The sequence below is a fragment of the Hylobates moloch genome, unplaced genomic scaffold (genome assembly GCF_009828535.3).
Source record: "Hylobates moloch isolate HMO894 unplaced genomic scaffold, HMol_V3 SCAFFOLD_3, whole genome shotgun sequence".
NCBI classification, from domain to species: Eukaryota; Metazoa; Chordata; class Mammalia; order Primates; family Hylobatidae; genus Hylobates; species Hylobates moloch.
This window is the reverse complement of record NW_026652278.1, coordinates 64,494,564-64,518,038: the sequence shown is the minus strand read 5'-3', so window position 1 is coordinate 64,518,038 and position 23,475 is coordinate 64,494,564. Positions and strand designations below refer to the sequence as shown.

The 23,475-nt window shown below is 44.9% G+C and overlaps 2 protein-coding genes across 5 annotated transcripts in view; both read right to left on the bottom strand.

The window, feature by feature from the left end:
- Positions 1 to 11,953, bottom strand: part of HK1 (hexokinase 1) — a 127,963-nt gene extending 116,010 nt beyond the window's left edge. Inside the window, exons 1-2 of one of the 3 annotated variants that reach the window (XM_058436307.1) lie at positions 11,831 to 11,953; positions 3,129 to 3,323 (exon numbers count right to left, since the gene is read on the bottom strand). The gene's annotated coding sequence lies outside the window, so the exon portion shown is untranslated. Of the gene's footprint in view, positions 1 to 3,128; positions 3,324 to 7,084; positions 7,106 to 10,852; positions 10,945 to 11,830 lie in introns of those variants that run through there. The other 2 variants (XM_058436308.1, XM_058436309.1) reach the window with 2 other exon arrangements.
- Positions 11,954 to 14,487: 2,534 nt separating this feature from the next.
- HKDC1 (hexokinase domain containing 1) overlaps positions 14,488 to 23,475 on the bottom strand; it is a 47,040-nt gene continuing 38,052 nt past the window's right edge. The window contains exons 15-18 of one of the 2 annotated variants that reach the window (XM_032138879.2): positions 23,054 to 23,237; positions 20,721 to 20,876; positions 16,231 to 16,464; positions 14,488 to 15,429 (exon numbers count right to left, since the gene is read on the bottom strand). In XM_032138879.2, the coding sequence (XP_031994770.1) occupies positions 15,282 to 15,429; positions 16,231 to 16,464; positions 20,721 to 20,876; positions 23,054 to 23,237 (722 nt within the window). In that variant the 3' untranslated portion in view covers positions 14,488 to 15,281. The remainder of the gene's footprint in view (positions 15,430 to 16,230; positions 16,465 to 20,720; positions 20,877 to 23,053; positions 23,238 to 23,475) is intronic. The other variant, XM_032138887.2, reaches the window with a different exon arrangement.

The window sequence follows — 23,475 nt, the reverse complement described above, 5'->3', positions numbered from 1 at the left end:
GGCCCAGGGCATTCACTTTGAAGGTCATTCAAAGCAGAGTTGCTTTTTGTCTAGAGAGTGTTTGGTCTAGAGGTCATGTAGAAACTGGTGTTTCCACCAGCCCACCATGTAGGCTGCTTTATAGCTAGTGGTTCCATTCTCCATATACTCTCCACCCCGGAAGTAACTGGCCCTCTCTCTGGTACTCGCATAGGTCTCTGCAGAACTGTGCCCCTCTCTCCCTCTTCAAGATCTAGAGCATCTGTGTAAGCCAAGTATTGCCCTTCCCCCAAATCTGGCACAGGCGCCGTCATGACACAGCTTCAAATTCAATGCTTCGTTTATTGTGTCATTTACTTGAGTTTAGGGATCCTGATATCTCTTCGTTTTAGTAACAGAAAAATCCACAATTCATTTGAATTTTGTTAATAGCTGGATTCCTTTCTGTTTTTTGTTTGTTTGTTTGTTTGTTGTTGTTTTGAGACGGAGTCTTGCTCTGTCGCCCAGGCTGGAGTGCAGTGGCGCGATCTCGGCTCACTGCAAGCTCCGCCTCCCGAGTTCACGCCATTCTCCTGCCTCAGCCTCCCGAGTAGCTGGGACTACAGGCGCCCACCACCTCGCCCAGCTAATTTTTTGTATTTTTAGTAGAGAAAGCGTTTCACCATGTTAGCAAGGATGGTCTCGATCTCCTGACCTTGTGATCCACCTGCCTCGACCTCCCGAAGTGCTGGGATTACAGGCGTGAGCCACCGCGCCCGGCCTGTCTGTTTGTTTTTTAAGGAATAGGATCTCACGGCTGGGTGCGGTGGCTCATGCCTGTAAATCCCAGCATTTGGGGAGGCCAAGGTGGGCAGATCACCTGAGGTCAGGAGTTTGAGACCAACATGGCCAACATGGTGAAACCCTGTCTCTACTAAAAATACAAAAAATTCGCCAGGCGTGGTGGTGGGCGCCTGTAGTCCCAGCTACTCGGGAGGCTGAGGCAGGAGAATGGCGTGAACCTGGGAGGCGGAGCTTGCAGTGAGCCCAGATCGTGCCACTGCCCTCCAGCCTGGGTGGCAAAGACTCCGTCTTAAAAAAAGAAAAACTAAAAAAATTACTGAGCGTGGTGCTGAGTGCCTGTAGTCCCAGCTACTCTGGAGGCTGAGGCAGGAGAATCACTTGAACCCTGGAGGCAGAGATTGCAGTAAGCTGAGGTTGTGCCACTGCACTCCAGCCTAGGCGACAAAGCAAGATTCTCTCTCAGAAAAAGGGAAATAGGATCTCACTGTGTTGCCCAGGCTGGTCTCGAACTGCTGGGCTCTAGTGATCCTCCTCCCTCAGCTTCCCGAAGTGCTGGGATTACACGAGTGAGCCACTCCACTTGGCTTAGCAGCTGGATTCCTTGTTCCTTTCCAGTAATGCTTTTTTTTACATAGTTTTAGCCTTGCTTTCAGAGAGGATGTACCCACTATTCAGTTGACTTCCACTTTGCCCTTAAGAAACTCTCTTGGAGGTCATTAAATTCAATAAATTAGCATTTATTGAATACTTCCTGTCTGCGAGGCACTGCTATAAATATAATACCTCACAGGCATTAGTTCACAAGAACTCCTCATAAGTTTTATTTTCCCAATTTTACACATGAGGAAACTGAGGCTCACAGCAGTCAAGTAGCTTCCCAAAGTCAAATGGCTATAAGTTAACCAAGCTGAGATTTGAAATCAGGCTCCTCCCTTCTTAACCACTCTCTCACACTGTCCCTCAACCACAGAGCATCAGTCCCAAACCCTGTGGGTAGTAGAGGATAGATGGGTGCTCAGGGAAGAGAGGCATTTTACAAGTTTCAAACTGTGAGGAATATCAGCACAGCATTTGCCTTAAAAAAAAAAAAATCATAGATGGCATTATCTCAGTCACCTCAAACAAAAAGACTTAACTATAGTGAGCTTTGGCCCAGTTACAAATTACTGTGTATCCCTGGGAAAGTGTTTGCCTCTCTCTGGGCCTCATCTGTAAAACAAGTGGGCTTAAACCCCAGGATCTACCTTTTAAGATCCCGAGACTTGGATAGCTCTTTATTTTCTTTTTTTTTTTGAGGCAGAGTCTCACTCTGTCACCCAGGCTGGAGTGCAGAGCAGTGGTGTGAACTTGGCTCATTGCAACCTCTTGTTGCAGCCTCTGTCTGCTGTGTTCAAGCGATTCTCATCCCTCAGTCTCCTGAGTAGCTGGGACTACAGGTGCCTGCCACCACGCCTGGCTAATTTTTGTATTTTTAGCAGAGACGGGGTTTCACCATGTTGGCCAGGCTGGTCTCGAACTCCTGACCTCAAGTAATCCGCCCACCTTGGCCTTCCAAAGTGCTAGGATTACAGGCATGAGCCACCACACCCAGCCAGCTCTTTATTATTATTATTATTATTATTATTATTATTATTATTATTATTGTTATTATGGAGACAGGGTCTCACTCAGTCACCCAGGCTAGAGTGCAGTGGTGCGATCATGGGCTCACTACAGCCTTGACCTCCTGCACCCAAGTGATTCTTCCACCTCAGCCTCCAGAGTAGCTGGGACCACAGGCGTGCACCACCATGTCAGGCTAATTTTTTTTTTTAATTTTGGTAGAGATGGGATCTCTCTATTTTGACCAGGCTGGTCTCGAACTCCTAGCCTCAAGTGATCTTCCCACCTTGGCCTCTTAAAGTGCTGGGATTACAGGTGTGAGCCACCACAACCTGCCAGATTATCCCTTCATTCTTTTTTTTTTTTTTGAGATTAAGTTTTGCTCTTATTGCCCAGGCTGGAGTGCAATGGCACAATCTTGGCTCACCGCAAACTCTGCCTCCTGGGTTCAAGTGATTCTCCTGCCTCAGCCTCTGAAGTAGCTGGGATTACAGGGGCCTGCCACCACACCCAGCTAATTTTTTTTGTATTTTTAGTAGAGATGGGGTTTCACCATGTTGGCCAGGCTGGTCTCGAACTCCTGACCTCAGGTGATCCACCCACCTCAGCCTCCCAAAGTGCTGGGATTATAGGTGTGAGCCACCGCGCCCGGCTCATTCATTTTGTTTTACAGAGAAGGACAGAAAGCTACTTAATGTGAAAAGCCAGAGAGAGAGCCTCATGCAGGAGGGAGGCCGTCACAGCCCAGGCTACCCCCAACTTGCCTTGGGATGACTTGAGACACCTTTGCTTGCTCTTCATTTGGGCTCACTCTCATTTTTCCAAAAGGACAACATACACTGTCCTTGCAATCCAACTGTGGATTCTTGGCACAAAGCAGATGTGGGTGGGTGTTTGGGCTCTTTTCCTCCTCAGGAACAATGCTCTGGGAACAGTTCTTTAGTTGGTTAGTTGAAGTCCTGAAAACAGAAGAGACAAAAGATGTATTTGTCGTAAAATCAAGAGTCACCAAAGGCTTGCAAGGGGTAGAGCCTGCGCCAGCGTCCTGGGGAAGAAAGGCATCCTTGGATGTTACTCCAAGACTTGTGGGCAGGAGATGGGGCACTTGGATGCCCTTGACATTCAGACAGTGCTTCGTGGTTATGAAGTTCTTTTATCCCACTGAGACCTCAGAAACCTTGGGTGTGGGGACAGGAATGGTGACAATGGTGAGGAGGACGATGATATTGAAGACGGTGATGACAATGGCCACTCGTGTGCATTGAGCCGGGGATTGTGCTAAGGACTTCACGTGCCCTGATTCCTGGAAGTGTCCCAACAACATTAGGAGTAGAAACCCTTTTCAGGAGGGAAGCCCAAGCTTAGAGGAGTTAATTCAGGCACTCATGGAAATGCAACAGTAGCAGAGCTGGGTGTTGTAGTTAGGTCTCTTCAGCCCTGGAGCCTTAATTCTCTGTTTTATGGGTGCTCTAGCTGAGGCTTAGAGCAGGGGGTAAGTAGCTCAGAGCTAAAAAAAAAAAAAAAAAAAAAAAAACTCGGGTTTTAAAATGTGTGGAGAGATGAAATGCCCACTCTGTGGCCAAAATAGAGCAGGCAAACCTCTGGTTGGCACCTGAGACAGCTGGGCTAGACTTGGCAGCCAAAGTTCTAATGGATATTCCAGGCCACCTTTTTCCTTCCTCCTCCCTTCCCTTCCTTTATTCTTTGAGGACAAAAATCTTCTGTTGTTTCACTCTCTTTTATTGTGCACAATCGTAAGGGTGACTGACTCACCACCATTCCCCACCCAAACACTTCCTTTTTTCCTACTATTGTTATATCCTGTCTTCATGGAGCTTACAGTCTCTGGAGGAAACAGATTAAGAAATCACACAAATCACATTTGCAAATTGTGAATCATGATAGCTATCAAGAAGAAGTATAGGAAACCACAACATCTAATCCTGGGGTTCATGGACGGCTTCCTATAGAAAGTGATATTGAATCTGGGACACATGGGTCTAAGTCAGAGTTTTCTTTGGAGGCCGCTGAGGCAGGGATCAGGTAAGCCTCGATAAAAGAGGAGGATGAGGAAGAGAAAGAGGAGGAAGAGGACAGCACACCCTGGTACTTATTAATCTGCCCCTCTGCGTTTGGGATTTTACTGAGAGTGGGCTGGCTTGGTCCCCATCCTCTAGGGTGGTGGTTCTCAAAGCGTGGTCCCTGCACCGGTAACAGCAGCATTAGGTGGGAACTTGTTAGAAATGCACATTCTTGGGCCCTTCCCCAGATCTACTGAATGGAAAACTTTGGGGTGGAACCAAGAGTCTGTGTTTTAACAAGTCCTCCTGGTGATTCTGTGACCAGCTAAAGTTTGAGAGCCCTGTTCTAGATGCCTACAGTCATGTGGATTCACTCATTAAACGTATAGAAGATCCCAGTTCTCTCTCACTCTCTCATGTTCTCCACATGGAAGAGGAAGTCATAAATGATATTTTGAGAGGTCTGATAGGAGTCTGCAGCTATAGAGAGACATAGGACAGGTTGTTTGATAAAGTGGAGAGTAGGAGACAAAAATGCAAAGATTTTAGCAATTCAGAGATTAGTGGCACAGGGGATAAAACTCCAGAAGGTAAAAGCATATTATTTGAAAACTGGAAAGAACCTAGCACATCATATTCCACTCCCACCCTCTGTCTTAGTCCATTCAGGCTGCTACAACAAATTACCATAGGCTAGGTAACTTACAAATGATGGAAATGTATGTTTCACAGTTCTGGAGGCTGGGAAATCCAAGATTAAGTCACCAGCAGATTTCGTGCCTGCCTGGTGAGGGCTCATTTCTCAGCCTTGTCACTCTGTCCTCACTGGCAGAAGGGGCAAACAAGCTCTCTAGGGTCTCCTTTATAAGAGGATGAATCACATTCGTGAGGGCTCCACCCTCATGACCTAATAACCTCCAAAGACGCCACCTTCTAATATTATCACATTGGAGATTAGGTTTCAATTATGAATTTGGGGGGCCATAAACATGCAGACCATAGCACCCACCCAAGACAAGATCCAGATAAGTGCTACCTCACTCTTCAAAAAACCTTTTCCAGGCCAGGCATGGTGGCTCACGCCTGTAATCCCAGCACTTTGGGAGGCCGAGGTGGGCAGATCACAAGGTCAGGAGATCGAGACAATCCTGGCTAACACAGTGAAACCCCGTCTCTACTAAAAATACAAAACAAAAAAATTAGCCGGGCGTGGTGGCAGGCGCCTGTAGTCCCAGCTACTTGGGAGGCTGAGGCAGGAGAATGGCGTGAACCCAGGAGGCAGAGCTTGCAGTGAGCCAAGATCTCTCCAGCCTGGGTGACAGCACACGACTCTGTCTAAAAAAAAAAACAAAAAACCTTTTTTCATCATTGGCCGGTTAAATCTGAGATGCAATCTACCTCCGTCTGACCTGCTTCCCTTGGCCTTAGTTCTCTAGATTCTTGCAGGCAAATCCTTTCATCCTTTCTCGTGTCTGCCCAAGGATGACAATATGGGTGGTTCTTAGTGAAGACACAATCGCTGATCAACCAAAGTATAAAATAAGCTCCTGGACTTATAAATGCTTTTATTAAAGCAAGAGTGAAAGTGAAAGAAACTTCAAGCACATGTGCTCTCCAGCTGAGCAGCTGACATGAGGGTGGCTTTGTAGATTGGGCCACATTCTGGAGAATGTTAAGGAAATTTTGCGAGGTCCTGATTCCTAACTCTGACCCAGGCCTCCAGTGTCCTAAGTCACAGACACCTCTCACATGTGGTTTCCCTTAAGTCCTGCATTTATGACTTGACTGATGAGGAAGAAATTTTTGGACCACATATTTAAACTATCATTGCTTGTTATGTGTACTAAATACTTCACAGCCCAAGATCTACTTAGTTTCTGGAGAAACATGTTTCTTGGGTCATTCTGAGGTTCCCCATCAAACATTCGATCTACCTATGTTCATTCATACATTCATTTAACCATTCTGCACATCCTGCAAACCCCATGCAAACCCAGTTCAGCCTCGTCAGTCTACCTGCAACTGGGCACTACTCAATTTCTTCTCCAAATCAAGACACCAAAGTCAACCATGGACAAGTTCTACTTCAAAGAATATGCTAACAAAAGACCCAATTCAGAGCAAGCAAATGTGACAGAGTACAAAAGAGCAGCTTCAATTCTCCTTTGAACCATATTTGCATGTTGTCCCAACGCCCTTCACCAATGAGGAAGAGGGCAGAAAGAGGATTAGCCCATTTTAGAAAGAGCCAGACTAAAGCCCAGGAAGACATACAACACAGAGACCTGCCTCTCAGCCTGGGCCTCCCACCACCAACCACTGCCCCCTAGGCCAGTGAAGGGTCTTGGGGACACCATCATAAGGAGATGACATCAGCCCGTGAGTGATAATATAGCATTGACCAAAACAAAACTTCCAAAGAAACTTACTATGAAATGGGCCTCTGACATTTCTTGCATAAAAATAGTCTTTGAAGAGTCACACCACAATAAAAACTCACTCCTCTGAGGCTAGAATCGCAGCTTCTCTACACTCTTGATGATGCCGGACAAAAATGTGACCACATGCTCTTCAACTGGCTTCCCTCCAAACACTGGAGAGCGAGCTCATGTGCCCACCACTGCGTAATAACCCAAGCCAAATCTCTGTTTTATTTTTACCAATAAGGGAAAAAAAAAAAAAAAAAAACTTCATCTTACCACAACAGTCCATTGAATTCAAGCCTTTTCACAGAGGAAGCAAAAGACTTCCTAATCTCTAGCAAAAAATGCCAGCTATGTGCTCCCACAGGGTTCCAGTCGCTGGAGGCCGCAGGGCACCAGGACTACCACAGTAACTTCCCAGCTGATCTACAATTCAATTCTCTTTTGTGCAGAAACTCCAGACGCTGTCCAACAGTTCGGATCCAAGCTTCCATCCCGGGACGTTCCAGCCTTGTCGTCAGCCCCAGTGCATTCCCTGACCTGGAAAGCAGACTCAGAAATCAGGACTAGAATCTGGGGCCCAGAGCCTGACCTCATAGCTTTAGCTGCCTTTGAGAGGAGAGATGGATTTCCGATTTGATCCATAGTACTTTCCATGTAGCAGCCACCGGAGGAAAAGGAGATGGGTGAGTGGGCAGTGTGTGGAGTAGAACTACAAAGGCCTCAAAAAGCTTCATAGACAAAATACAGATTAAACATAGATATTCTCTGCCGAGCGCGGTGGCTCACGCCTGTAATCCCAGCACTTTGGGAGGCTGAGACAGGCGGATCACGAGGTCAGGAGATCGAGACCATCCTGGCTAACGTGGTGAAACCCCGTCTCTACTAAAAATACAAAAAATTACCGGGGCATGGTGGCGGGTGCCTGTAGTCCCAGCAACTCGGGAGGCTGAGGCAGGAGAATGGCGTGAACCCGGGAGGTGGAGCTTGCAGTGAGCCGAGATTGTGCCACTGCACTCCAGCCTGGGTGACAGAGCAAGACTCCGTCTCAAAAATAAATAAATAAATAAATAAAATAAACATACATATTCTCAAGGAAAGCCAGCCAGGCAGCCTTAGTGTGAGCAGTGAGTACTTTACAGCAAGTGCTTCAGATGTCAGAGGAAATGGCACAGAGGTTCCAAGAAGATGGATTGGAATAGGAACATTGGCTAACCTGTCAGTTTCCCTAGGAAATGTCAGTCTCATTTCCTCTGCCCCCTCAGTCCTAACCCTACCATCAGATTTATTTTTGTGCCCAGCTTTGTCCCTTATCCCTCCACAGTTCACTATAAAGCAAACCTTTTTTTGTTGTTGTTGTTGTTGAGACGTAGTCTTGCTGTTGTTGCCCAGGCTGGAGTGCAATGGCACAATCTCGGCTCACTGCAACCTCCGCCTCCCAGGTTCAAGCCATTCTCCTGCCTCAGCCCCTGAGTAGCTGGGATTACAGGTGCCCGCCACCATGCCCAGCTAAGTTTTGTATTTTTAGTAGAGACGGGGTTTCGTCATTTTGGCCAGGCTGGTCTTGAACTCCTGACCTCAGGTGATCCGCCCGCGTCGGCCTCCCAAAGTGCTGGGATTACAGGCATGAGCCCTGTGCCTGGCCTAAAACAAACCACTTTTATCAGCACTCAGTTACGTGATAAATAGTATTTTATTTAGGCTTATAAGGAGCTATAAAAATACAAAAGATGGGGAGTGGGAAAGCCTTTTTGTAATATATAATAATAAATGAAAAAAAAGCTAGATAAAATTTCTAAAGTAGAATCCTATTTATTTATTTATTTATTTAGACACAGGGTCTTACTCTGTCGCCCAGGCTGGATTGCAGTGGCATGATCATGGCTTACTGCAGCCTCGACCTCCCAAGGCTCAGGTGATCCTCCTGCCTCAGCCTCTGAGTAGCTGGGACAACAGGTGGGCACCACCACACCTGGTTAATTTTTGTATTTTTAATAGAGGCGGGGTTTCAACATGTTGCCCAGGCTGGTCTCAAGCTCCTGGCCTCAAGCAATCCTCCTGCCTCAGCCTCCCAAAGTGCCAGGATTATAGGCATGAGCCACTGCACCCAGCCAAAAAGAAAATTTTAAATGCTTTCAGAGATACAAAACAGATTACTCAAAAAGGAACAAGAACCAGATTGGCATTAGACTTGCAACAATGAGGCAAGAAAAGAATAAGTTAATAGATTTAAAGAACAGAAGAAAGGGATCTTTGAATGTAGAATTTTATATCCAGCCAAATTAGCATTCAAATATGATGGCATAATAAAAATATTTTCAGTCATTTAAACCCTCAGCTTGCCACATAATATCTCTCCGTCAAAACACTTAGAGGAAGCCAAATAAGTGAAGGTTTATGAATAATAACACAGAACTAAAATTCGAGACCATTTCAGTATAATGGGCTATAGGGGTAGGAGAGACCAAAATACATAAAAGCATGCTGAAATACTTGTCTTCTTTGGGAGAAGATACATCTATCAATCCTTTGCTTCCATCCTATGTATATGTAGGATACATATAGATATATAAAATATCCTATTATATGTAATTATATATTAACATAATAGTTATAATTATAAATGATTATTAATAATTAAATGATTGATTTGATGTTTATTATGTTAATAATTAATTTTAATCATTTAAAATTAATATCTTAAAATTAAGATACTGATTTTTTTTTAAGACAGAGTCTTACCATGTCGCCCAGGTTGGAGGGCAGTGGCACGATCTCAGCTCACTGCAACCTCTGCCTCCCGGGTTGGAGCAATTCTCATGGCTCAGCCTCCCGAGTAGCTGGGATTACAGGAGTGCACTACCACAGCCGGCTAATTTGTATATATATATATATTTTTTTTTTTTTTTTTTTTGAGAAGGAGTTTCGCTCTTGCTGCCCAGGCTGGAGTGCAATGACGCAATCTTGGCTCACTGCAACCTCTGCCTCCTGGGTTCAAGTGATTCTCCTTCCTCAACCTCCCAAGTAGCTGCAATTACAGGCGCCCGGCACCATGCCCAGCTAATTTTTTTGTATTTTTAGTAGAGACAGGATTTCACTATGTTGGCCAGGCTGGTCTCAACTCCTGACCTCAGGCGATCCACCTGCCTTAGCCTCCCAAAGTGCTGGGATTACAGGCATGAGCCACTGTGCCCAGCTAATACAGAATATATCTTAAGTGCACATGAAAAGCACTCAAATTTCAAAGCAAACATATTTATAAAGCAAGTCTTAATAAATTTGTAAATAATTAAGATAATTTAGACCAGGGATTGACAAACTGAATTGCAGGACAAATCCAGCCTGTCACTTATTTTTGTAAATAAAGTTTTATTAGAACCAAGCCGGGCCGGGCGCGGTGGCTCACCCTCGTAATCCTAGCACTTTGGGAGGCCGAGGCGGGCGGATCACGAGGTCAGGAAATCGAGACCACGGTGAAACCCCGTCTCTACTAAAAATACAAAAAATTAGCCGGGCGTGGTGGCAGGCGCCTGTAGTCCCAGCTACTCGGAAAGGCTGAGGCAGGAGCATGGCGTGAACCCGGGAGGCGGAGCTTGCAGTGAGCCGAGATTGCCCCACTGCACTCCAGCCTGGGTGAGAGCACGAGACTCCGTCTCACAAAAAAAAAAGACTTCAAAATTGTCGTTGTTATAGGTTCCTGCTGGATCTTGCTACATAATGCATAAATAAATACATGCATGTATTACCATAGTGCCACTTTAACATTTTAATAAATGTAATTCACACTATTAGTTTCCCTTGTAATCGTATGTATTTTATGCATTTAAAAACATTATTCTGAGAAAGAATACAAGGTTTCAAATGATTATCCAAGGAGTACATGGTACATGCACACACACACATACACATGCACAAAGGTTGAGAGTTCCTGATCTAAAGGATATAGGAAATGGTCAGGAACTGTCATCACCTTGTTCCTGTTTACCATGTTGTATTACAGATATTTATATATCTTTCTTTCCTTACTAGCCTATGAATTCTTACAGAGCAGGAATGATATCTTTTATTTCTTTTTGTCTTCAGTGCATAGAACAGGGCTTGGCATTCATTGAATCATCATTTATAGAATATCTTCTGTGTATAAGGATCGAGCCCCAGTGGGTTAGGAAGAAGAATGGAGAGATTCAAAGGAAAGTGATAATTAATTCATGTGCTTATTTGAGCATTCATTCATTCATTCAGAAAACTGTTCAACTGCTACTCAATGCCAGCCAGTATGGTAGGCTCTGGGGACAATAGGAAGAATGAAACCCAAGTCTTTATTCTCATGGAGCGCCCACTCCAGCTAATGGGAGAAAGATAGATAAAAGATTTCTGAAAAAGACAAATGAGAATGAACTCACTTGTTCTGGAAAGGCAGCATCATGGGAAAAATCTTATTCTTAAATCTGTATTCATCAATTCTTTCTGGGCCAAATGTTACTGGGAGAAAGTAACACTTAAAGCTAGAAAATGAAGATAAAGATGCTCTCTCTTCCTTTTTTTTTTTCTTTTTTAGACTCGCTCTGCACCCAGGCTGGAGTGCAGTGGCACAATCTTGGGTCACTGCAACCTCTACCTCCCGGGTTCAAGCGATTCTCCTGCTTCAGCCTCTCGAGTAGCTAGGATTACAGGCACCTGCCACTATGCCTGGCTAATTTTTTTGTATTTTTAGTAGAGATGAGGTTTCACCATGTTGGCCAGGCTGGTCTCGAACTCCTGACCTCCAGTGATCTACCCACCTCGGCCTCCCAAAGTGCAGGGATTACAGGCATGAGCCACCATGCCCAGCCAAAGATGCTTAGAAGGAAAAGTCAGCTGGGTGCAGTGGCGTGTGCCTGTAGTCCCAGCTGCTGGGGAGGTTAAGGTGGGGAGATTGCTTGAGCCCAAGAGTTCGAGAGCAGCCTGGGTAACATAGAGAGACCGTGCCTCGAAAAAAGATAGAGAAAAATAGTCTTTGGAGTTCTCGTGAGAACAATTTACCTTGTTGCGTGGTTGCTGGTCTTGCCTATTAAACTTTGAGAAGTTAACCCTCCTTTGCCCAAGATGTTTCAGGGGCTGGCCTGTCCAAACACAGCAAGATAGATGTCTTCCCTCTCTGGAGTTCTGGTTCTTTTTCAAGGATTCTATGATGCGATCAATTAGTCAGAATGTACAAGGTTGCCTAGATACCTTGGGGCTCCTTTTTCTTGTAAGAGACCAAGGCTGGGTGAGAGGGGACTGGGTGACCTCCCTAACCTGCCAAACATGTGCTGAGAGACCAGGTCATGGGAGAACTTAGTGGCACAACAACCTGAATCTATGGGTCAGATCATTTGTCCAGGAAGGACAGCAAAGAGAAAGACCCCTAGCAGAACCAGGGGAAAGAGGGACTGGAAGCTGAGGATGTCTTACCATGAAATGGGAGACCTAGGGACAGAGAATAAGGACAGCAAGGTTTTCAACTGATTAAGATGAAACCTGATAAGGTGAAACATTTCTCCAAAGAGGCACAACTTCAAAATATAAAAAGATATTATTTAATAAATTCATACGACATTTCTCTAAAGAGATGTAACCTTAAAATACACACATACACACAAAAAGATAATTTTGGTAAATCTAGGACCTGTTCACAGTAGTATCACCATACATTTGCATTGAAAGTATGGACCAGGCACAGTGGCTCACGACTATAAATCTCAGCACTTTGGAAGGCCAAGGTGGGAGGATCACTTAATGCCAGGAGTTTGAGACAAGTCAGGGCAACATAGTGAGACCCCTGTCTCTACAAAAAATTTAAAAATTAGCTGACATGGTGGCATGTGCCTGCAGTCCCAGCTGCTCAGGAGGCTGAGATGGGAGAATGCCTTGAGCCTGGGAGGTCAAGTTTGCATGTGCCATCATGCTCCAACCTGGGTGACAGAGTGAGACCTTGTCTCAAAAAACAACAAAAAATAAAGTGTAAAAAATATGTCCCGGGGAACCCACAGCTCCCTCATTACCCCAAGCCCTAGCTGGCCTCTCTCTCTCTCGGTCTTTAGACTCAGCCCCTTTTACTCCATTTGGACATCCTGCTTCAGCAAATGGTGACACTTAGAACTGGAATCCAAAATCTTTTTTTTTTTTTGAGACGGAGTCTCACTCTGTCACCCAGACTGGAGTACAGTAGCTCAGTCTTGGCTCACTGCAACCTCCACCTCCCAGGTTCAAGTGATTCTCCTGACTCAGCTCTCCCAAGTAGCTGGGATCACAGGCATGCACCACCATGCTCAGCTTTTTTTTTTTTTTTTTTGTATTTTTACTAGAGACAGGGTTTCACCAGGCTGGCCAGGCTGGTCTCGAACTCCTGAACTCAAGTGATCTGCCTGCCTCGGCCACCCAAAGTACTAGTATTACAGGCATGAGCCACCATGCCTGGCCAAAGCCATAATCTTTTGAAGAGACAGCAAGAGCACTCTGTGGAGTTGTCATAATTAAGTATGTAATTAAGCACATAAATAAAAATAAAATCACTCTGGATTATTCTTTTCAGTTTGTTTCCCATGACAATAGTTGACACTTTCCTTCCTTCCTTCCTTCCTTCCTTCTTTCCTTCCTTCCTTCCTACTTTCCTTCCTTCCTTCTTTCCTTCCTTCCTTCTTCTTTCTTTCTTTGCTTCTTTCCTTCTTTCTTTTCTTTCTTTTCTTTTCTTTCTTTCTTTCTTTCTTTCTTTTTCTTTCTTTGTCTCTTTCATTTCTTTCTCTTTCTCTCTTTATTTTTTAAGAAGCAGGGTCTCATTCCATTGCCCAGGCTGCAGTGCAGTGGTGCAGTCATAGCTCACTGTAACCTCGAACCTAGACTCAAGAGATACCCCCCACCTCAGCTTCCTGAGTGGCTGGGACTGCAGGTGTGCACCACCACATTCGACTAATTTAAAAAAATTTTTTGTACAGATGGGGGTCTTGATATGTTGCCCAAGCTGATCTTGAACTCCTGGCCTCAAGCAGTCTTCCTGACTTGGCCTCCCAAAGTGCTGAGGTTATAGGTGTGAGCCACCATACCCAGTCTATACTTTTTCTGAAGAAAATTTCTTGAGAAGTTCTGTTTTTTCAATCGTGCCTCCCACAAGTAAGTATTTGATAGGAATGGCACAGTGCTAGGTTCACTAGAGCAATACAAGAATGTGTTTGACAAAGAGTTTACAATCTATCTGGCCAGATGTGAAACTCATACAGATAACTATGTGGCAAAACAGAAAGGCACAGGCAGTTCAGGTAAAGTGGAGAAGAGAAGAGAGAGAGAGAGGAAGTCCACTGGAGAAATGGTCAGGGACAGGCCAATTCCACATAGTTCTGCAGGGTAGAATTGAGATCAGTGGGGTGTGTAGGAGGAACCGAGCTCAGAAGTCAGAAGGACTTTCAGTCAACTCCAGCCGTTCAAAAGCAAGAGCTGTAGGATCATGTGGGAAATGCTCAGTTACTGGAAGTATTCTAAAGAAATCTGGATAATCTGTTAAGGATATTGTAGAAGATATTCCATATATTTCCCCCTGTTGGTAGGAAGTTTGAACTCAAGAAAAATGTTCAAGCTCCTTCTGACTCTGCATCCCTTATTCCATCAACAAAGCATGGCGTTACCAAGTGAGCCTCCCAGAAGAAACATCAGCATCTCATGCAAAGTTGATTGGAAAATCAAAAATTTTTTATTAATTTACTAGATTTCCTATACCTAACAATCCTTAAAACAACTATCAACAGCTGCAACACAAACCACATGCAAAATGAAAAACAGATGCCCCAGACAGCACCCCACCGCATGGCACACACTTAATAGGAACAAAATCCTACAGGGTGCTGACATAACTCGCTTTAAGCATGCAGATTCCTGCAGGGCACCCTGGCAATCAACCTCTCTGCACCCTGGGGCTGGATACTTCAAAGTCTTTGTTCTCTTACCAGGTTTGAAATCAACATGGCAAGTTAAGGACAAGTTAGATGAGAACCCCCTAGTTCATAACGTGAGTTCCTCTTGCTCTCCAATGTTCATCCACAAGTACAGGGTCCAATCCCCTGTAAGAGATGGCTTAAGCATCCCAGTGGGGAAACAGCCTGCCAGCCACATGGGCAGATTCTATGTATTTCCAAGTCCAGCAGCCAAAGGACTGAAAGCCATAAAGAATTGACAGCTCAAGCCTCAACTGAAAAATGTGTTGAAAGGGGATCTCTCAGGACAGACACTTTGATTTCACAAGTTGGCCCATTTTGGCCCAAATATACCAAATAGAGATGTCATGTAACATCACTGCAAATCCGGTAACAAGATACTAAGAGTACCCGAGAACCTGGGGTTCTCTTTCGGCCATCCAGAAGGTGAGGTCAGCCAGGAGGGTGCCCGTTGGTCTCTGACCAACTGATCTGCCAGAGGAAAAGCTGGTCAGTATCCAAGATGCATCAGGTACCAATCCCAGGGGTTCCTAGTTCTCCTTCTGTGCCTGCTGTAACCTCTTGGCCACAGCAGTGATCAGCGCTGCCCCTTTTCCACTGCCATCTTCCGACAGCATGAATGTCACATCACATCGAGGGGCTAGTTCCTTCACAGTTTCCTGCAATATTCTAGAAAAGCTATGAAAAAGAGAAAGAAACATCATCAGCCCTTCCATGTAGAATCAGAACATTTATAAATGATCATAATCTAATTTCTTTAGCTTCTTCCCTTTGGTTTGCTTTTCAAGGCTCTAAACAGCTTCTTCTTCAATTTTTTTTGTTTTTTTTTTTAGACATGGTCTCACTCTGTTGCCCAGGGTGTAGACTGCAGTTGTGCAATCACAGCCCACTGCAGCCTCGAGTTCCCAGGCTCAAGCCCCCCAGCTCAGCCTCCCATGTAGCTGGGACTACAGGTATGCACCATCACGCCCAGCTAATATTTGTAATTTTTGTTCATTTTGTATTTTATATATTTATGTTTGTGGAGATGGGGTCTCCCTGTGTTGCCCAGGCTGGTCTCGAACTCCTGGGCTCAAGTGATCCTCCCATCTCTGCCATTACAGGCATGAGCCACTGCACTCAGCCAACTTACATTTCTTGAGCCCTGTGTGAAGCACTTTACATGTGCTAACTCATTTCAACCTCACACATTTAGCCCTTTGTAGTAAGGATTATTAGTGCCGGCCTTTTGTGGATGAGAAACCTGGGGTTTAGAGAGGCCGGCTAACATTCCCACATCAGATTACCAGGTAGCGGAGGCACCAGGGCTCACACCTTGTCTGTCAGATTGAATAGGTGACTTCACCACACAGCACTCCTTTCCCATAAAAGGACGGGGATGCATCTTCCCATGCCACAGCTGGGGAGGCTATGCCAAGTCCACACTTGGTCGCCAGCACCTCCCCTGCCCCACCTGCCACGCCTCTCATGGGCACTCACTGAGGGTGCAGCTTGTACAGGGTGCCGTCCACACCCACAGTGATCCTCAGGTGCTCCAGCCCCTGGTCTTCTCTCCTTTTTTCCACTACAGCGGCCAGGCCAGCACCGCAGAGCTGGGCCGCCCGCCGGGACACGGCTCCGCACACCTCCTTCACCACGATGCTGTCCTCACACGTGCTGTCCAGGCCCAGCTGCTGCAGAATCCTCCTGACCTGCAGGAGGGCCAGCCGATCGCTGCAGGCAATAGAGCAGGGAGTCAGGACCTGCTTCCCAGACCCCCAGGATGTGCCCAATGTGACCCACAGCCTCCCCATTCTTAGATGCCCTTGCAGGAGGGAGGAGAAATTGACCCAGGCAATGGCTAGGCTGGAGCAGAATGCCTTAGAAGCCAAGACTCAAGAAGGTCCACCACCCCTGAAAGTTCCATCAACTTTAAAAAATAAAGTGTGAATGCCTCTGGTGTTCAGCATGTTCATATCTATGATCTCACTAGAAGCCATATGAGCTGCAGCAACCAACACACCAGGTACCCATTTTTCAGAACAGGAGGCTGTGGCTCAGCCTGCTAGAGCTGTGCCCTCTCGTTAGAGAGCAGGGGCTCAAATTCAAGCCTTTTCACACCACCTCTCGCACTTTCCCACAAATCGTGCCAGCTCCCACACTCTGGCCCCCTTCAATTGGAGGCCAACTTTCCTTCTATTTAACTTTTTCTGATTGTCTGCATTTTCTTCCCTTTTTCTGATTTCTCTGCTCTTTGACAGTAAGACTGTATTTTCAGTAGTAGCCAGCAGGGTATATTCAATGAGCAAGTAAATAAATGAATATACAAAATACAATCAGAACCTAAGAGAAGGGGAACCTGGTAGGACTGTAAACACATGCAGAGAAACACCCATCATGGGGCAGGCTGGCTTCAAGTCTAGACCCTGGTCATCTCACAGTGAACTAATGGTACTTAAACGGAGCTCTGACTCCCACGCCAAGCAATGTGAAGTTGTATCCTTGACTGTCTCAGGTAATACTTAGAGAAGAAGAGTATTATCAAGAAAGACAATTGAGGGGATTCAGCAGGTAAATGGTGTAGCCAAACAATAGAATTCTTCGTAGATCTTAAAGATGAGTTTGTGGCCAGCACGGTGGCTTACACCTGTAATCCCAGCACTTTGAGAGGCTGAGGCAGGAGAATCACTTTAGGCCAGGAATTTGAGACCAGCCTGGGCTACATAACAAGACCTCATCTCTAAAAAATTTTAAATTAGCCAGACATGATTGTGTATGCCTAGAGTCCCTATTTGGAGGATGAGGCATGAGGATTGCTTGAGCTCAGGAGTTTGAGGTTGCAGTGAGCCATGATCATACCACTGTACTCTAGCCTGGGTAATAGCGTAAGATCTTGTTTCCAAAAAAAAAAAAGATGAGTTTGCATGAGAATATTTCATGCCATGGAAAATCTTCATGACGTAGTGAAAAAATAGATTATAAAATACTGTGCACTGTATGATGCTGGCTTTTTGTTTTAATGTTTGCCCTTGCCCAGATAAAAAAAAGACACACACACACACACACACACACACACACACAGAAGGAAATCTATTCAGACATTGGGAGGATTACAGGTAATTCTCTTTTTTTTGAGATGGAGTTTTACTCTTGTTGCCCAGGTTGGAGTGCAATGATCTCGGCTCACCCGCTTCCCAGGTTCAAGCGATTCTCCTGCCTCAGCCTCCCAAGTAGGTGGGATTATGGGCCCACCACCATGCCCAGCTAATATTTGTATTTTTAGTAGAGACAGAGTTTCACCATGTTGGCTACCTGACCTCAGGTGATCTGCCTGCCTCAGCCTCCTGAAGTCCTGGGATTACAGGCATGAGCCACCACACCTAGCTTAATTCTTATTTTTCTTCTTTTGCTTATCTGTATTTTTTAGATTCTCAAAAATGAATGAATAACGTTTGTATAGTAAGAAAAAAAGGTTTTTTAACTGGTGTGTCTAAAGAGAAAGCCTGCAATTCCTTCCTGGGCCCAGCCTTTCACAGCTTACCTAGTTCAAGTACATTCCCTTCCTGATCCTCAGAGCAATCCTGGGGATTAAGCAACAGGGCAATTATTTCTGTTATGAAGCAGGAAACTGAGGTTCAAAGAGGTGAAACAACCTGCCCCAGGTCACGCAGCATAAACAGGTTAAGTAGTGGAGATAAATCTTAAAACTCAAGCTCTAAGACTGTAAATTCAGGGCACTTCCCCCTGAGAACACTGTCCCATCCATTTGACAAACTGCTTTGAAATGGGCTGCAGTCAGCACAGCACCTACCAATTCCCACTGGCACTAGGTGGATATGATTTTCTTTTTATTCCATGAAGGTTTGAAAAAACAAAACCTGGCCGGGCACGGTGGCTCATTCCTGTAATCCTACCACTTTGGGAGGTCTAGGCAGATGGATGGCTTGAGCCCAGGAATTCAAGACCAACCTGGGCAACATGGTGAAACTCCATCTCTATAAAAAATACAAAAATTAGCTAGGTGTGGTGGTGTGTGCCTGTAAGGTCCCAGCTACTTGACAGGCCGTGGGAGCAGGGAAGAGGAGCAGTGGTGGCAGCTGAGGTGGGAGGATCACTTGAACCCGGGAGGTTGAGGATGCACTGAGCTGTGATTGCGCCACAGCACTCCAGCCCAGGCAACAGAATGAGACCCTGTCTCAGAAAACAAAAACAAAACAACAACAAAAACCTGTAGAAATCAAAACATCCAAAACAGACCCCTCTTGTGCAGCAGAAGCAAATCCTTCTGGAGGCATAAGAGTGTTACCACCTTGTGCTTGTCTACGAACAACTTTCCTTTTATTACGGAAAAAAAAAAAAAAAAGCAAGGCAAAGATAAATAAACTTGCTGGTCTATTGCTCATGAGGGAGAAGCTGTTTTACACAGCAAAATAGGATCCCTTTGGTCACCAAGCGTGATGATTTTTAACCCATCTGTTCAGATTGGATGGGGTGAAGACTAGACGAGAGAAGGATGCTGAACACTTGCTAATTAACACCCCAAAAATACATAATCGCTGCTGCTATTACTGATTCCGCCATCCTCTCCTTAAACAATAAGAACTCCCCTTAAACAGCCCATCTGATTTGCCTCATTAAGTAAACCACTTTCATGTATAATGTGTTTCTTTTTTCCCCGCTGAAAAGTGATTTTTCACTTGTGGGCATCTGACCATAAAGACCAAGAGAATTAAATGAATGAACACAAACGGAGAGAAAATCCAAAAACAAAGCATAAGATAACATCCAGTGCTAGCACAAAAAGCGGTGAAACTGACACATTTATACATAACTGATGGTGACGGAAATTGAAACTACTTTAAAAAAAAAAATACTGCACCCGTGGTGAAATACTCTTTTAACCAAATGTTTCTACTACTAAGGAAATTATTTACAATATTCAAATGACTATGTGTACTAAAAGAAAAACTATGGTGTTACTCAGAATAACAGGAATTTATAAATTACAAACTAGACATCCTATATTAAAGGGAAAGTTTAGTAAATTACAGTACAGTAACATAGTATAATATGCAGCCATTCAAAATGATAATTACACCAAAGAGTTGATAGGGTAAAGTTCCTCTTTCTAGAAGTATTCCAGCTAATAACTGCAGGAATCATCACCATTTACGATGTCTAGTGAAATAATAGATCCAGGCAATATGCATCAATGACTGACAACATCCTAAAAGAAAGAGAGACAGACAGACAACTCAATGCCACCTAGAAAATATTCTTGTCCAGAATTCACTACTGAATCTAACTAAGCATCTGGGCCTAACTATGAGTTTTTGGGAAATACAAGAAGACAGAGGAAAATGCTAAATGCTGCAATCCACAAAATCTAGAATACAGGAAACTCATAGATAAGACAACAGTTTCTTCAACAAATACATTGCAAGGGAAAGCAAGAGAGGGAGAGGAAACCCATAGATTAAAAGAGATTCTTTAAACATATCAACCAAACGCAGTGTATAAACTTTGTCTGGATACTGATGCAAACAAAAGAACTGTAAAAACCATTAATTTTTGGCAATTCAGGAAATAAGAACACTAACAGGATATTCCGTAAGATTGAGGTTTATCATTAGCTTTTTAAGTATGATAATGGTACTGTAGTTATGTTTTATTAAGAACCCTTATATTTCAGAAATACATTATGAAATATTTATAGATGAACTGATGTAAGATGTGGGGTTTGTTTCAAATTAGCCCAGCCTGAGGATGGGGACAGCAGGACTGTATAGATGAGCCCAGTTTGGCCATGAGTTTATTATTGTTGAAAGTGATCCTGAATCAGTTGGAAAGAGAAGAGCAGCCCCAGGAGGCAATCCCTTGCCAAGCCAGGGCCTTTCTGTTTTTATTTTTAAACCTCAAATTGGCCCAACCCCAGCGTGGTGGCAGTATATGCCAGTCAGAGCCTCACGATGAACTTGATCACAGGTCACCTTTCGATCTGGGACAGGAACTTGGTTTCGAAGATGCCCCTGGTCCGGAGACGCTCTGAAATCTGCCCTCGGAAGAGGAGACCCTGCTTGGTCAGGTCAATCAGGATCTGCCGCACAATCTCCCCCAAGTACATCCCACTGGTCATTTTCTCGTATCTGTTTGCGGAAGAGGGATAAGGTTGGGGCAGACATGCAATGCAGAAGACCACATGATGTGAGAAGGCCAGGCTTTGGAGCTACGCATGGAGCAAGATCCAGATCCCAGCTCTGCCACATACTAGCTGCTTGATGTGAGCAAGCACTGCAAGCTATCATCTGCAAAACAGGGAGAAGAGCAGTGCTCCTACAAGACTGTTAGGAGGCAAGCATCTGGGCACAGTGGGCACTAAGCAAAAGTTGGTCCCTGGTCTTGGCCCCAAAGCCAATTCTCCTTGGCTTTGTGTTACAAATCTGTTGCACTGGAGATTCTGCTCTGTGAGTTAACACATTGAAACTGTCTGCATGCACCAGGGGTGCTCAAAAGCATTAATTCCCTTCCTCCTTTCTACTGGACTGTGAGCTCCATGAGGGTCAAGAGAGCAAGAGAGAAAAGGCGCCTTGTACTGACCAGGCACTCTGCACAGGGTGTGTAATGGTGACACACATCATCATTAACAACAATGACACAGAGCCAGACTGCCACTGCTTGCAGAGTCAACTGGGAAGCATTTATGTGCTGGGCTTGGGTTCTCTTAACTGCTCAAGACCTCATCAGTCTAAGGGAATTAACACCAGAACAAACAATGGTGGTTTCAAGGCAAGTTCAAAGGTGCTGCCCCCTTAAAACCTCAGTCCAAAAATGTGAGCCTTCAGTGGCTACAGACACAAAACTAACTAGAATGAACGGCCCCTTGGGAAGAGCCATGACACTCAGATGCCCCAACTTGGGATTCAAAGGCAAGGTCCCTTTTCTTTGGAGCAATCCCTGCTTCAGCTGGGCTTACCACAACTCACCTGCCTTCCAGTTACAAGACTGGTGCCAAAGGGGAAAGAAACCACCAGGGCCAGTCTCGGTCTTGTCTGAGCCTCTTCCTAGACAACGTTCTCAGTTCAACAGCTCCCAAGGTGTCCATGGCCTAAGCATCCCCTCACATTTCCCATCTGCTCAAGCTCTCAACTTGGATAGCACCCATAACAATAAATCTATGTTTCCCATTATTTTCTATATTAAGACACTGAGCTTAGTTTTGATAAAGACCATATGCCCTGCAAAACCTAAAACATTTACTATCTGTTCTTTTACAGAATAAGTGTGCCAACTCCTCTTCTAGTGGATGGGCCTGGGTTAATAATCAAACTTTAGCATGTGATACGGTTTGGATTTATTTCCCCACCGAAATCTCATGTTAAATTGCAATCCCCAGTATTGGAGGAGGGGCCTGCTGGGAGGTGACTGGATCATGGGGGCGGATTTCCCCCCTGTCGTTCTGGTGATAGTGAGTGGGTTCTCACAAGATCTGGTTATTTTAATAGTGTGTGACTCCTCCCCCTTCACTCTTTCTTCCTCCTTCTCCAGCCATCTAAGACATGCCTGCTTCCCCTTCACCTTCTGCCATTATGATGAGTTTCCTGAGGCCTCCCATCCATGCTTCCTGTACAGCCTGTGGAACTGTGAGCCAATTAAACCTCTTTTCTTCATAAATTACCCAGTCTCAGGTAGTTCTTTACAGCAACGGGAGAATGGACTAATATCACATGCTAGCTCTATCTCTGCTACCCCTTTCTCTCATAATATCAGAATGCAAGTGAAATCTACTCTAATTTATTTTTTAAGCCATTCATTATTTTCAGTATTTTTCATGTGGTTAGTCATTGGAATACACCTCACAAGTGATTGTGACCCGTGGTGGGACATGACATCATGGTCGAGAACCAGCACTCTCATCCATCACAGGTGGCCACTTCCCCACTCCCAGAAAAGGTCACCAACCTGGTAGCCAGATCTTGAAGTCCTGAAGATGTTGGCCTCTGAAAGAGACTTAATAAAATCCCATCTCGAGAGGGCTCACCGAGTCACCATGCCCTTGGCGAATGAACATGCTGGCAGCCTCTGCCTCACTTCCAGAACCACCACTAGACCTTATGGGGCCTTATGGTAATTAGAAAAAGGGACTTTTCCCTTTTACCTGTTGCAAACTTATCATAATATTTTTCTTTTGTTCCAATAGGATATTTCACTGACATTCGACAGCTGTAATAAGCACACAAAGCTATGCTGTCTCTGGTACCCCCTTAGGTCTGGTAGTATTGCTCACTACATAACCCACATAAATGCACACATCCACCCTCTTCACCTCTGCTTGCCAGGATTCAAGGACCCCTCGTCCACCTCCGTGTCGTATCGGGTCCGGATGTCATCTATGCAGCCATTGTCTCCAAATCCTCCCCACTCTGTGTTGATGCACATCTTCCCTTCACTCCCCTCCACCATCTCGATGTTCCTCATGTCCTCCATGTAGCACATGTTGCTGCCTGTTCCTAGAAGGAATTGTGAAGGAACTTTAGTCTTCAAAGACATCACCCGGTTTTAGAAAGGCAGCAGAGTGTAGCAAATAAGAATTTAGGCTTGGAGTCAGATATGACTGGATGTGTTTCCAGCTTTACAGTAATAACTGGCTAACCTTGGGCAAGCATCTCATCTTCAGAGGCTCAGTTTCTTCATTTCTGAGGAGGAAATAATACCTGCCTATGGGTTTGTTAGGAAGTGATATTTTTA